The sequence below is a fragment of the Gekko japonicus genome, unplaced genomic scaffold (genome assembly GCF_001447785.1).
Source record: "Gekko japonicus isolate JY-2015 unplaced genomic scaffold, Gekko_japonicus_V1.1 scaffold1798, whole genome shotgun sequence".
Lineage (NCBI taxonomy): Eukaryota > Metazoa > Chordata > Lepidosauria > Squamata > Gekkonidae > Gekko > Gekko japonicus.
Genome location: NW_015170336.1, coordinates 310,146 through 325,425, shown reverse-complemented (window position 1 = coordinate 325,425; position 15,280 = coordinate 310,146). Strand labels below are relative to the sequence as shown.

The window sequence follows — 15,280 nt, the reverse complement described above, 5'->3', positions numbered from 1 at the left end:
CCCCCAAAGTCCCCCACTGGGGGTGGAAGATGGACTTGGCAACCCTAAGTGCATCACAGTGCAGGCGGGGGGACCTCTTGCTTTCCTCCTGCAAAGCAAAGTTCCCCATGGGAATTGGCTCTCCTAAGCAAAGGATACATATCTGGAGTAATCTCTGAGGTGGTCGAATGCATTATTGGACATCTCTCCAATCATCTTCTTTGGGGGCTTGCAATTGGACTCCTTTTAGACAGTTTGCTTTAAGGGTAGAGTCGCTGTTTCAAACAGAGAAGTCTGTAGGTCGACAACAAGTAAATAAACTAGATAAAATTATAGAGACTTCAAGCACCGGTTTGTATGTAAGCAGCCTGATGCCAGCTTTACCTCCCTGGACATCAGCTAAATGAGATTTCTGTCTCAGTTGCAGGGGCAGTCAGATCCTTTACATCTTTATTTACTTGCATGTTTCTCCTAGTAGTTTAGTAGTAAGTGGTAGTGTGTGGATTGATAGGTGGGGGAAAACAACCGGAAGTCATTTGAAAGGAATGACTGTTCGGGAGATAGATAACATGAGGACTTGTTTGCACAGAAACAAAATATGGTGCTTCTGTCATGGCAGGTAATGGGAAAAGAGGATCAGGCAAAGGTTGCAGGACATCTTGATTTCTCCTTGTTCACTGCAAAGTGTAGAAGAAACTGGCCAAGGTTACTTCAGCCCAAATTGTTTTTTCCCAAAGATGCTATGGGGAGCGGATTATGGCAAAACACTGTGTGGGCAAGGATGTGTAAAAAAGAAAAGCAAACCTAGCACAGCTGAAACCCCCTTGTCAAGTGATGCACATGAAATTTGAGAGGCTGTTTACTGATGGGGGTGTTGCTGAAGTAAGTGCAGTTATCACAAATAACTTGGCAAGATCCCAGAAGTAGAGAAAGCCTTATGCCTGAAGACCAGAGAGCCCCCCCCATGTCATTCCAATGTATGCCCACCTCTAGTTCCACTCATTCTTCTCATGAATACATGGTATCCTTTGAGCTTCAGAAGGGAACAGTGCAAAGCCAAAGCAAAGTTACGACCTCTATTGAAGTCAATGGGTTTAGGATTGCACTTATTTATGACATTGTTTTGCATCAAGTCAAATCTAGCCAGAATCTCAAGCAGGGATTCTTCTCAGCATGACTAGTGGAGATCCTTTTAATGAGATGCTAGGGATTGAACCTATGGCTTTGTGCACACAAATGTGCATGTGCTGTACCAATGATCTATGGCTTCTTCCCAAACCTATCCCTTCCATATCAGTATGACGTATGATGCTGAATTGTTGATATTTGCATGGAGGATCATTCTTGCCTATAAAAATGTGAGTAGTCTGGTCCTATGTGTGTTGACTCAGATGTAAGTTCTACTGAGTTCAATTGTGGTTTATTCCTGAATAAAGGAGAACCAAGCTGCTGAATGAATTTCATTTGATGTTTATTTGGCATTGGTGACTTAGATTGGTGCTGATGCTCAAAATAAACATTCTCTAGTCCCAAGTAAGATTCTTCCGCATTATAGCCTTCTTTTCTTTAATCAAACAGATTCCTAGTTTTGCTCATTAGCTTTGTGAAAAGTCTGGGGAGGTAAGTGCTGCCAAAGTAGTAGTCGCTTCCATATAATTAATTTGTTTACTGTGCCTCACACAGTCTTAACTGGAGCCATACATCAGACCAGCTGAAAACTGTATGAGGGCCAACTTTCTTTGTCCCTTTAAAACTGCTGTTCTAGAGATGATGGAGCATCCTTATCCTAAGGGCAACTGCATCAGCTCATAATTAGATGGGTTGGGGGCTACTGACAGTGTGGTGTAGTGGTCAGAGTGTAGGAGCAGGATCTAGAAGACCCAAGTTCAAGCCCCCATACAATCTCTTTCTCATCCAGATTCTGATGTGCCTGAAATGGAAACATTAAAGAGACAAATTTCATCATCACAATTAACAGGATTTTTCAAAATGTTTTGTGATTTGTGTTTTTCTGTTTCAGAGAGAAAATCAAAGGCCCCGGTCACACGGCAAAGTTGCCGTGGGAGAGGCACGGATGGTGGGTGGATTATCTGGGCGCGATCACACCCCAACATCTGGGAAGTGGAGCGCACCCGTGGCTTACCGCCAACAATGCGCCTTAAAAAACTAGTACCTCCAAGGTACTAGTAAACGTTTGCCACGGGCTGCCTCCAGACGCCCGTGGTGTGATCACGCCGGCGCGCGGGATTCCCCTCCGGCCCCTCGTTTACCCACCGGCGCCAAGGGAAGGACCCGTGGTGTGCCGCCGGCGTGTCTGATTGTGTAATCACGCATCAAACTGCGCCGGGGCAATTAGCCACACCTCCCCCCCACAATATCCGGCCTGTGTGACCGGGGCCAAAGATTGTATTACTTGTTCTCACAATAAAAAAAAATAGCAATTTCAAATTTTGTGTTTTTCATTCTTCCTAAAATGCATTTATGTTTGAAAATTGGTGGGTGCACAGGGGGGTGGCAGGAGGTAGCCTCGCCTAGTGTGCAAAAAAACCTGGCACTGACCCTGACCACTTTAATTCTTTTTTTTAAAGGCAGACAGCTCACTTGAAACTTGGGTAGGAGGGTAGCAGGTCGAATGCCTGAATCATTACTAAAATTGTAGGCTATGCCTGTTCTGTCTTTGCATAGCGTGGGCAAAAGGAAGCTGAGGTCACCCCACAGGAGGAAAAAAATGTAGTGATTGTTTGTACTCTGAATTTCACTGAAAGGAAAAATCACAGCAAGAACAAGTGAATTATGCCCTTTAAAAAAGAGCTATCAGACAAAACTGGGTCCTATGTTAGCTCAGATTTTACATCCAAACAAAGTATCCAACTGGAATACACCCTTAATACATGGGGACAGCCAATACATGGGACAGCCAATGAAATTGATTGGGTCCAGTCAGACAAAAGGAAGTACCTCTTCAAACACATAATTAACTTATTTATTGACACAGCCTAGTGATGTCTACTAACTTGGATTATATACAGTGAAATTCTCCGCGGAACTACTCCAGTTGAAGCCTATTGATTCCAGTGGAGTCACTCTGCATAGGACTGTAGTGTAAGAAACTGAAAGAAGGCTAAGTATTTGGGACCTCTGATGGAGCTAAACATTTATGTCCTGCCTTTGAAAGACTGGGAGAGAAGATGCGTGTTGCTTTATCCCACATAGAAACAGAGGAGTTTGCAAAGAGAACCTCTGCAGTGACATATCTTTGCCACAGAATCGCAGAATTTTACATAAAGGTAAAGGTAAAGGTTCCCTTGCTCAAAAGCCAGTCGAATCCGACTCTAGGGTTGCGGTGCTCATCTCCGTTTCAAAGCCGAAGAGCCAGCGCTGTCCGAAGACGTTTCCGTGGTCATGTGGCCAGCATGACTAAACACCGAGGTGCACGGAACGCTGTTACCTTCCCACCGAAGTGGTACCTATTTATCTACTTGCAATTTCTTGCTTTCGAACTGCTAGGTTGGCAGTTTTACATACATAGAGATATATTTGTTACATAAACAAATACTCGTAAAAATGGTAGTCCATGCATTTGTGAGGAAAACACAGGGACTTGGTCCAACTCACCACCCGCAGAGTGAGGCAGCTTTCTGTATCTCCCCACTCCTTCTGCAGCCTGATAAGCCCCACCCAAATTCTGCTCCTAGGAGAGGGTCAAGGAGCCCTCAGGAACAGCATGAGTGGCAACATGGTAGGGTTGCCAATTCTGAGCACAGAAATTCCTGGAGATTTTGGGGGTGGAGCATGGGGTTTGAGGAGGGGAGAAATCCCAGAGGGATATAATGCTTAGAGTTCACCATCCAGAAAATCCATTTTCTTCAGGAGATCAGTTGTAATTCCATGAGATCTTCAGGCCCTACCTGGAGGTTGGCAACCCCACAACATGGAGATGGGCAGTTGAGGGAAATGGGTAGGAAAATATGACTCCCTCCTCTACTAGAAGAACTGTAACCTCACAGGGCAAATGTAGAGGCTGGTGAACTAGCAGGGCATAATCAGAAAGTAGGAAGCATGTGCTTATCACTTTCCTTTGTTGGTTTTCACTACAAATAGCCATCCAGAGTGTTTGAATTTTTTTCCTCAGACCCCAAAACCAGTGGTAAGTCTGGGTAGGAGAAATATTATCTTAGGGTATGAACGTAGCACTTGAAGGGTGAGATCTGGCAGTAAAGGGATGAGTGCATCCCCCCTACCCATTCACGTTACCTTATGATAATATGCATGGTGAGCCAGCATGGTGTAGTGGTTAATAGCCATGGACTCTAATCTGAAGAACTGGGTTTGATTCTCCACTCTTCCACATGAAGCCCGCTGGGTGACCTTGGGTCAGTCACAGGCCTCTCAGAGCTCTTGCAGCCTCACCTGCCTCACAAGGTGCCTGTTGTGTAGTGAGAATGGTAAGGAGATTGTAAGCCGCTTTGAGACTGCTTAAGACAGAGAAAAGCAAGGTATAAAAACCAACTCCTTTTTCTTCTTTTCAGTAAATGCAGTATAAAAACCAACTCTTCTTTTTCTTCTTTTCAGTAAATGCAAATTTGGCAACACATATAACACATAGTTTTGCCCTAATCTTAATCTTAAATCATGAGGGGGAAAACACGGGGACGACGGGACGACAGGAAAATGGACTCTTCAAACATTGTGCTTCACCATCTTGGTTGGTTAAGGCATGAAATGGCCGGTGAGGGCCTTGACGAGTTCATTGTTCAAGGGTTTTAGGGGCGATGAGGCCCTGGGCTAGGTGTAGCGTGGCAATGCCGCATGTGCTGAGCAGGAGCGACTTCTTCTTGTCTGCGTCGTCTATGCCTTGGAACCGTACCTCAGCTGCTCTACCCACACTTCCCAAAGCTCCGGGTGAGTGAATGCAGGAATGACTCCCAGAGTGGCAGTCATGACCCGTGGAGTGATGCGAGGCGCGGAGTCCTGGAGCTGGTTGCGCGTCCGCATGTGCTGAGCAGGAGCGACTTCTTCTTGTCTGCATCGTCTATGCCTTGGAACCGAACGAAGTACCTCAGCTGCTCTACCCACGCTTCCCAAAGCTCCGGGTAAGTGGGGTCGAATGCAGGAATTACTCCCGGAGCGGCAGTCATGACCCATGGAGCGATGGGAGGCGCGGAGTCCTGGAGATTGTTACGCATTGCGGTGCTGGAGGCTGGGTCAGGCTCGCTCATTGGGGTCCCACCTTCGTTGCCAGTGAAATATACTGGGTTCAGACACGTAGAAGTGATCAGCTCATAGTTTATTAGTGATTCAGCAAGAGAAAGAAGACTGCAATCCCTGGCTGAAGCCAGGAATTTATGCCTGAAAAGGGTTACACCCAAACACACCCCACTCCCAACGATAGGCTATTTACACTCTATCATTCCCCAGTTGGTTTACTCTAGGATCCCTGTCTCCCTACTGGTCTATTCTAGGATCCTAGCAATCTATTGTTATGCATCCCAAGCTCAGTCCTTTTGCAAGGACAGTTCAGGTTCAATACATAACAACTTTCTTCTTTCTTTGCAGGTAATGTGGAAGCAGTCCTAGACTTGATGCTGATCAATTCTCTTCCTACTGTGGCTGATTCAGAGACATCGCTAATCTGTATTGCACCAAGCTGGTGGTCACCAGATTCTGTCACCATTGGGCGCGACTATGAAGCCTTAATGAACCAGCATCAAGACCCCCTAATAGTAACTGAAGATGAGACACGAAGAACAGCAAAAAAGGTGGTATGGCAAAGGGCACAGTCAGACAAAAGCATTGGCGCTTATTACTGTGAAGGAAAATTCAAAGATCAAATTACAAGAATACACACAATGAAGATGCCACAAGAAGGTACTGTATGTCATTTGAAGCACTCTAATTTCAAGACCCAGTACATAATACCCCTTTTGTCATCTTTTAAGGCAGTGATTCCCTAAGGGTACCATGATGTCCACTGAGGGGTTTCCTGGTATCCATTTGTTTCATCCCCCAAAGCATCTCTTCCTCAAATAAAGAGCCAATCCCAGCTTTCCTCTACCACATTGGAGCAGGAGAACCCAAAAACAATTTTTCCATAGTAGAAGGATGCTTGATTTGCAACTTTGCAGTGTTTCGTACCTGGTTCTATCACCCTATGGCACCCATTTTGTAATTGGCTTTGACCCTCCATGGCAGCCATTTTGGCAGCTCCCATCCCTACTCTCAAAATTCTAAAAGTGCCCACAGATTCAACGAAATTAGGGACCTCTTAGGCCTTAGGCAAAGCCTGTTCGGTTGAGTTTTGGTGGTTGCCCCCCCCTTTTCCTTGTTTTTGGGTTTTACAATGCAATTGTCTTTTAAATTATCATCTTGCTCTTTTAAATGAAGCTTAATTATCACTGCTGTTATGATTTATAATCTCTTGGTTTATTGTGTACATTGCATCGTATTTTTAGAGCCACCTTAGATACCCATTAGACAGAAAGAGGTGCATATGCTTTTTAAAAAAATTAAGACAACTCCCCAAATAAATAATGCTTTCTAAATCGGTCTTGAAGTAAAGAGAGATACTAAGTATGGGCAAGTATTAACTTGGGATAGGATCAAGTTAACTCAAGGATGTTTTCTTAAATTGTATATTGGTGCTTTGTGGAAGTCACACAGCCATGTAAATGTAAACCCTGAAGTATAAGCAGGGCTCCATGTGTACTGTTTAGCAAAGCACAGAATGTGGTAGTGGTAATTTATTTCTACTTCCTAAGTATCTCAGTATTCAGTGTTCGCAAGAAGCAACTTTCTAGCCCTCATGGTCACGAAGGTATGCTGGAAAGTGTGCGTTGGAAACCATGTAGGCAATACAAGCTACAAATGGAGAGTCAGGGAGTAGTCCTAAACAGAGTTATACCCTATGGATTTACTTAATGGATTTAGAAGGCTATAACTCTGTTTAGGGTTGCAGTGTCAGTGCAGTGGACAGATTCTTATGTCTTCCCAATGACTAGTAGAAGTAGAACATCCAGTATGCTTTTCAGTCCAAGACCAGCCCCATCCCATCACCATGTCCGCTTTCCAGCCCAAGCTTCCCCTTATCATTGGGGCCCCAAGGATCAGCAGGGGAATGGAGGATGTGAGCTCCCCACCCCATGTGAAGCCTTGTAGACTCCCCACTTCTAGAGACTTAAGCCCATAGTCTTCAGCCTGAACCTAAACCTGAAGTGGCAGCATGGAACCCATTGAGCTGAACTAGTGTAACATCACACTCACAGGAAGAGGAGGGCCCAGAGTTATGACTTCCTTAATGGGGAGGTGGTGCTTCATGCTGCAAGTGTATACAAAGCACTGGAGAACTGGCTGGAAGGGATGGGGAGGTGACTATGTCAGATTGTGTTAAGGTCCTGATCAGACGGGTCTTTACATCCGCCCCAGGCACGGACGCCTGGTGGATTTAAAGGGAATGATCAGACAGTCACATCTGGGAAAGGTGCCACTTCTGTGATCTGTCTGTTTAGCCCCGCCAGGGAGCCGTACTTAAAAGATACCGGTGAAAATCCAGTAGTTTTGATTGCCGACGGGCCAATGATGGACTTTCCTCTATCTGATTGTTCCAGCGTGCAATCAGCCCATCGGGATGCTCTGCTCCAGACCATCCCAAATGGCCGCCATTTAAAAAAATTCTTAGTGATATACGCACAAACACGTAAACGTGCAACATCCACAGAGCTCTACTCTAACATTCCGGACAATCTCATGTTTCTGAATGGCCCGTGAAATTTATGAACTGCATTAATTGAAATGGTACCTAAAGGGAGGTATTACTGGTGGTGCTTTAACCATTCAATTCTGAGCATGCGTGGGAAACCAAGTACACGTTGAGGCACAGATGTGCATGCGCAAACAGAATTTGTAAAAAAAAAACCGACCTCGTGGCTCCTTCAGGTGGACTCTAGACAATCCACTGCAGAGTACACGCATGGTAAGGGGAGCTGTCTGGTCATGCAAGGCTGGATAAAAAAGATCTGGATCAAATTAGAGCTGGCCAATGGCAGGGTAGCTGCCCGTCTGAACGCACCCATAGGCAATGCTCCCTCTAAGCTGTGGAGTCTTGTGAGCAAAAATTCTACTTTGTGAGCTACTGGCATTAAAGTTGTGAGCGAGCGATTTGGCTACTGCCTAAATTAGTTTGCTCGGGAGCCTTCCTTCCCGAGCAAAGAAAAAAATGTGTGAGCTGGAGGCTAAAAAGCTGTGAGCTGGCTTGCACTAACTCAGTTTAGAGGAAACTTTGCCCATAGGTGGTGGGGAGAATAAGAGTAAGAATGCAAAGGTGTGCTTCTTCAAAGAGGAAGTCCTTTAAACCTGCTAGTAGTACTAAAAAGGAATTGGCTCCACCACTGACTGACTTTGCTGCACAATTCTGTTGGTCCTCTCAGCATTTATGCCAAAAGAGCAAGAGGTGTGGTACCTTTGCTTTCTATGCATATGTGCTAAAAGCAGGTCCTGAAAGCCAGTTTGGTGTAGTGTTTAAGAGCGGCAGACTCTAATCTGGAGAACTGGGGTTGATTCCCCACTCCTCCACATGCAGCCGGCTGGGTGACCTTGGGTCAGTTACAGTTCTCAGAGCTGTTCTCTCAAGAGCAGTTCTCTTAGAGCTCTCTCAGCCCACCTACCTCACAGGGTGTCTGTTGTGGGGAGAGGAAGGGAAGGAGATCCTAAGCTGCTCTGAGACTCCGAGTGAAGGGTGGGGTATAAATCCAACTCTTCTTCTTTTTCTTCTTCCTCTTCCTCCTCCTCCAAAAGGTCAGTCCAAAAAAGGGCAGCTAGGTCTCACATTACGGGGGAGTGGGAGAAAAATAAACTGACCTGGAGACATGGGCTGCATATGTGTTTTCCAGAGGAAACCTGAAAGTAATGTAGGATAGCTCTAGGACCTAATGGAAAGTCCTAAAGCTACCCTACATCACTTCCAGGTTTTCCTCAGAAGTGATGTTTTGATGTGATCAGTATGTTTAGCCCCGCCAGGGAGCCGTACTTAAAAGATACCGGTGAAAATCCAGTAGTTTTGATTGCCGACGGGCCAATGATGGACTTTCCTCTATCTGATTGTTCCAGCGTGCAATCAGCCCATCGGGATGCTCTGCTCCAGACCATCCCAAATGGCCGCCATTTTAAAAAATTCTTAGTGATATACGCACAAACACGTAAACGTGCAACATCCACAGAGCTCCACTCAAACGTTCCGGACAATCTCATGTTTCTGAATGGCCCGTGAAATTTATGAACTGCATTAATTGAAATGGTACCTAAAGGGAGGTATTACTGGTGGTGCTTTAACCATTCAATTCTGTGCATGCGTGGGAAACCAAGTACACGTTGAGGCACAGATGTGCATGCGCAAACAGAATTTGTAAAAAAAAACCCGACCTCGTGGCTCCTTCAGGTGGACTCTAGACAATCCACTGCAGAGTACACGCATGGTAAGGGGAGCTGTCTGGTCATGCAAGGCTGGATAAAAAAGATCTGGATCAAATTAGAGCTGGCCAATGGCAGGGTAGCTGCCCGTCTGAACGCACCCATAGGCAATGCTCCCTCTAAGCTGTGGAGTCTTGTGAGCAAAAATTCTACTTTGTGAGCTACTGGCATTAAAGTTGTGAGCGAGCGATTTGGCTACTGCCTAAATTAGTTTGCTCGGGAGCCTTCCTTCCCGAGCAAAGAAAAAAATGTGTGAGCTGGAGGCTAAAAAGCTGTGAGCTGGCTTGCACTAACTCAGTTTAGAGGAAACTTTGCCCATAGGTGGTGGGGAGAATAAGAGTAAGAATGCAAAGGTGTGCTTCTTCAAAGAGGAAGTCCTTTAAACCTGCTAGTAGTACTAAAAAGGAATTGGCTCCACCACTGACTGACTTTGCTGCACAATTCTATTGGTCCTCTCAGCATTTATGCCAAAAGAGCAAGAGGTGTGGTACCTTTGCTTTCTATGCATATGTGCTAAAAGCAGGTCCTGAAAGCCAGTTTGGTGTAGTGTTTAAGAGCGGCAGACTCTAATCTGGAGAACTGGGGTTGATTCCCCACTCCTCCACATGCAGCCGGCTGGGTGACCTTGGGTCAGTTACAGTTCTCAGAGCTGTTCTCTCAAGAGCAGTTCTCTTAGAGCTCTCTCAGCCCACCTACCTCACAGGGTGTCTGTTGTGGGGAGAGGAAGGGAAGGAGATCCTAAGCTGCTCTGAGACTCCGAGTGAAGGGTGGGGTATAAGTCCAACTCTTCTTCTTCTTCCTCTTCCTCCTCCTCCTCCTCCAAAAAGTCAGTCCAAAAAAGGGCGGCCAGGTCTCACGTTACAGGGAAGTGGGAGAAAAATAACCGACCTGGAGACATGGGCTGCATATGTCTTTTCCAGAGGAAATCTGAAAGTGATGTAGGGTAGCTCTAGGACCCAATGGAAACTCCTAAAGCTACCCTACATCACTTCCAGGTTTTCCTCAGAAGTGATGTTTTGATGCAGCCAACATTGCTGACCCCATGTTCCCTAGCCCCCAAAATTCTGCTCTATATGGGCTGACAACCTGTGGGCCAGAGACAGATGGCTTAAGCCATGCTAGGTGCAAAAAAGATCCCGTGTGGTCCCAAAGACTACTGAGACAGAGATGTAATAGCACCTCTTCCTTTGAAAACATGAAACTCAGCAATTATTCAAATCTACCCCTAGTACTGACTGGAACACATGTAAAGCAAACATCAGAAGGAAAGAAAAATGTGATACTTATATGGTAGGTGCCCTAGGTAAAAATAAAGAAATAATAGAACCCAAACTGTACAATATCACGTAGTAGGTGAAAGGCATTAAGCCAGCTCCATAAGCAAAATTTCTCTGTAAAGTGGCCAAAGTTTATCTTCCTCCATCGGCATGATTCCCCCATTGTGGATAGCTAAATTTGGTATTTCCAAGAATAGACAAAAAGTCCCCATGTCCATGCAAAGTATCCAAAAGGAACCAACGGTGGTCTTTCCCTCTGTGATCTGAGTTGCGATTGTCATGGCTCAGGTGAGGTGCCACCTGACACTGTCACCACTCTGAATTTAGGATCCCTTGAGAAGACCCAAAGCACCCTCCCAAGACCTTCAGACCTCCTTTTTAACCAAATAATAGGCGTGAGGACCAGGCAGAGAAAACAACAAGGAAAAGGTTTATTTTATAGGAGGTCAAACAAACAAGGTGCAGAATAATAACAGTAAGTGGTCGAAAATAAAATAAATCAAATGCCCTAATGCATCTAAATATATACTGTCCCTAGCTCACTATCTCAAGTGACCTTAGACTACTCACCCTTCCCTCAGGATGAGGGTTTCTTCCCCATAGCAGCCTCTCTTCTGGCCCTGTTCCCTGGGAAGAATAACAGCTTTTCCTCTTGCACCCTCTTCTTCCCTATTGGTCAAAATCGGCGCCAAAACTTCCCAAGGCCTTCTGGGATTTGTAGGCTCAGCCTCCCCTACTGCTAGCCAGGCTCCCTGGGCCTAGTAGGCCTCTGGTGGCACAGCCCAGATCTTGACAGTGATGCTAAGTGCTGATTCCAGAGCTATGCATACATAGGAGGCCACTATCAAATGCCACCACTCTTAGCACGTGATATGCTGTTCCTGAATCACTCAGTGAGGAGGAGCTTTGAGTAGGCCTGCCAAATCTCACCAAATCGCAGTGGGGGATCTGCATGTCTTCACAGAATCCTTGCCATGGGGACGGCGAGACGCATTGCACTGCCGTCGCCAGGACATGACACGTAGTGTCAGATCCTGGTGACAGCGGGTGCAACGTGTCTCGCTGTCCCCGTGGCAAGGATTCTGTGAAGAGCTACAATCCCCCGCCGCGACTTGGCAACTCTAGCTTTGAGAGCAGCCTCCAAAGCAGCAGCAGCAGCAGCAGCAGCAGCAGCAGCAGCAGCAGCAGCAGCAGCAGCAGCAGCAAAGGAACTAAATCTTGCAACAAGTGTGCTTAAAAGCTCTGGATCCTGAACTGACAAGTGATACAAACAAACCCTGCTGAAACCCCAGTATTGTTCTTCTCTGAATAGTGAATCTGGGCTATTTGTAAAAAACAGATTCCTCAGTTATAGGCCACGAGCTAAAAATATATTGGAACTGAGCCCACTGAAGAACAGGGATTCCTTTCCACTATAACAATACTGTGAACCGCAGACTGTGTGGGTAAACTAAACAACGTGTTCAAATAGAGCCAGGCTCTGGAAGGGTGACTCAGGGAAGCCAAAATTAAACCTAGGATGTATCGTTTTGAAGTCTGTTTGTTTGTTTGCAAAGGTTCAAACAGAGCAAGAAGTACAGGGTAAAATGCAATTATGTAAACTGAAATGTAAACAGAAAATCTGCAGATGCCATTTACTACTGTATTTAGTTTTACCTGAAAGAAAAACAACACGGAATGCAAGATGATCTCCCTAAAGAAGGGTTATACACAAAACGTTTTTTATTACTGTAAAGTGTAACAGATATGCAGATTTAAGATGGTCTCCTTTTTATTGATGGCACATGTGGGAAGAAACCTGCAGTGCAATCCTAAATGGAGTTACACCCTTCTAAGCTCCAGGTAGGACCGTGTTTAGGATTGCACTGACTGTCATTCTTTGGTAATTAAGCAAAGCTTTTTAACCTCTGTAACTGGTAGTCAGTCCCAGGTTCTGCAAAGGTTTTGTATTATGGAAGAGGAGATGAGGACGAGGAGGAGAGAATGATGTAAACTACTCTGAGTCCCCAGTGGAGTGGAAGGTGGGATATAAATAAATAAACTTGTAACAAGTGAGAAATCTCAAGTCTTTATTCAAGCCAAGCAGAAAAGTGGTGTGGAATTTAACAGATCCTAATAAGCTGGAATTTCCATCTGAAGTTCTTTTTGTTTAAGCATTATGACTTTCAGGGCAGAAATAGAAGGGTTTTTTCAAACGTCTATATAGTGAAGATCCATCTTCGTGTGCATCTGAAGAAGTTGTCTTTACTTCATGAAATCTTATGCTGGAATAAAACATTAGTCTTAAAGTGCTACAGGATTCCTGTGTATTTCTAAACGAATTGAGTTATATGAATAGTTAGTTAAATTTTGATAGCAGTCCCCACCAGCAGACACCAGTGTGTCAGTCCATCTTCTGTTTGGGAGGATTCATAAAGAAGTTATGTTTATCATAGCTGATCCACATTCTTTTTTGTTTATTTTTGTTTTAGCTTCCTTCCTTCCAGTGGCCTTAACTATTACAGCAAACAAGGAAGAACTGATCAGCATTCCCTTCCACAGACAGGTGGTTAAGGAGGAAGATGCAGTGATCTACAAAAATGGTACCCATGTACTGTTTCTCCTTTCTGATTGACTCCTGAGTAGACATGCTGAAGTTACACAGGCTGTGATGTGGGAAGCCTCACCTGTGGTTTCTCATTAAAGGGGTGAACAGGGGCCATCAAAAATTAGCTCCGATTGTGCCGTCACACATTTGTATGGGCAGCCTGATGGTGTGCCTGCTGCTTCACAACTTTATACTACATGATGGAGACCAGTAGGACCTTCCCAGAGGTCTGTTGCACAGTTAGATTGTTGCCAGAACTGGGCCTGTATCTCTCGGGGCCTATTCTGCCAGCTGAATATTAGGAGTGAAAAAAATGTTGTGTCTGAAATGATAGGGTGGGCCCTACCCCTATCCTACTGCCCCACTGAGCAAATTTTTAAGACTTTCTCCAGCCTAAGGAACCTTCCTCCAACTTACATTACACTTCCATGGAGAAAGAGCTCAGTTTGAAGGAAGACTCCGTAGGCAAAAGGAGGGCTCTTTGAAGGATGGTTGGCTGCACCTCACTGGCAGAACTGTGGAAGTTTTATCTGTGATCACTCAGAACTGTGAAAGTTTTATCTGTGATCATTGTTTCACTCATGAGAGACACTGATGTCGCAATCATTAAATAATACAAATACGTGTGTGAACCCTCTCTGAGTTGTTTTCTTACTTAAGTGGGGGTAGCCATGTTAGTCTATTGTGGCAAAATGTGACACAAGTGTTGTTAGTCTTTAAGGTGGAGCTGAACTTCTGTTTTATTCGTATGTAAATCTCTTCCTTCAGGAAGTGCACCTGTCTGTTTGCTCTCGTCTTCAGTCTTATTTTTTGGGGCTCTTTTCTCTACAGGTACTTTCATATATTCTATCCTCAGGCAGGAAGTTCCAGAACTGCTGAAAGTGCCAATTGGAAGGGGGGTCCAGCTACAAGATGCGGGAGTTTATTCTGCCAGATACATAGGAGGAAACCACTTTAACTCGGCCTATACTAGGCTGATAGTACGGAGTAAGTTTTGACCTGTTTCTGAACTTTGAACTATAGATAAGAATCCTTGGGTCATTTTAGTGAGTAAATTTAGTGTTTCCTCTTGTGTCCAACTCCTGACCTGAATGGCCCAGGGTAGACGGATCTCATCAGATCTCAGAAGCTAAGCAGGGCTGGCCCTGGTATGTATTTGGGTGGGAGACCACCAAGGAATTCCAGGGTCTGTAGCAGAGGAAGGCAATGGCAAACCACCTCTGTAAGTCTCTTGCCCTGAAAACCCTATGGGATTGCCATAAATTCGCTGTGACCTGATGGCACTTTACATACATGTGTGTGCAAGGGCTGTTGGGCACACAGAAATCTTCTGTGGGATATAAGCCATTATGTTTGTGGGACATATATTCTAGAGTAAATGTCACCTGTTCCTACATTAGGCTAGAAACAGGATGCCAAACCCCCGCCCAAGAGAGTCTCTCACTTCTAGCTATCAGTTACAAATATCTAAAGATATATCCAAGCCTGCATCGCTTGTGATCCACCAACCTAATTGGCCGCATATGGCAACCCCGCACAGGCTGTCTAAACATCCTGGCTTTGCTGCTCATTTGTCAAGCATTAGATAAGCTACAACACATTGTGCACACTTAGTACACACAATGTTTACTCCTTTACAGCAGCCAAAGGATAAAATGCAGCATCTGGTGAAACATATATTTAAAGCCCTTCAATGTTTATTTCTTCAGAAGTGGAAATTGATGTCCAAGCTTTGTATTCTGAAGACCTACATGAGAGATATTGTCAGTTGTTACATGTGTTATGGTCTGCCAGATACCTGATATCTCCCCTTGCCTCCCTTTTTGTGGCCTCATAGAACAAACCAGGAAGTTTGCTGATCCCTTAGTGGACTACTATGTGTGACTAGTGGACTCCATTAAAGCCAAATGTGGCCTTTTTGAGTGGCCTTCCTTTGGTGGCATCTGCCCAAGCTGTGGTTTCACTCATTTTAGAG

General features: G+C 45.1%; 1 protein-coding gene across 1 annotated transcript in view; it reads left to right on the top strand.

Moving 5' to 3' along the window:
• Nucleotides 1-15,280, top strand: part of TEK (TEK tyrosine kinase, endothelial) — an 88,050-nt gene that overhangs the window by 34,594 nt on the left and 38,176 nt on the right. The window contains exons 4-6 of the mRNA XM_015418149.1: nt 5,536-5,847; nt 13,190-13,300; nt 14,137-14,292. Of these exons, the coding sequence (XP_015273635.1) occupies nt 5,536-5,847; nt 13,190-13,300; nt 14,137-14,292 (579 nt within the window). The remainder of the gene's footprint in view (nt 1-5,535; nt 5,848-13,189; nt 13,301-14,136; nt 14,293-15,280) is intronic.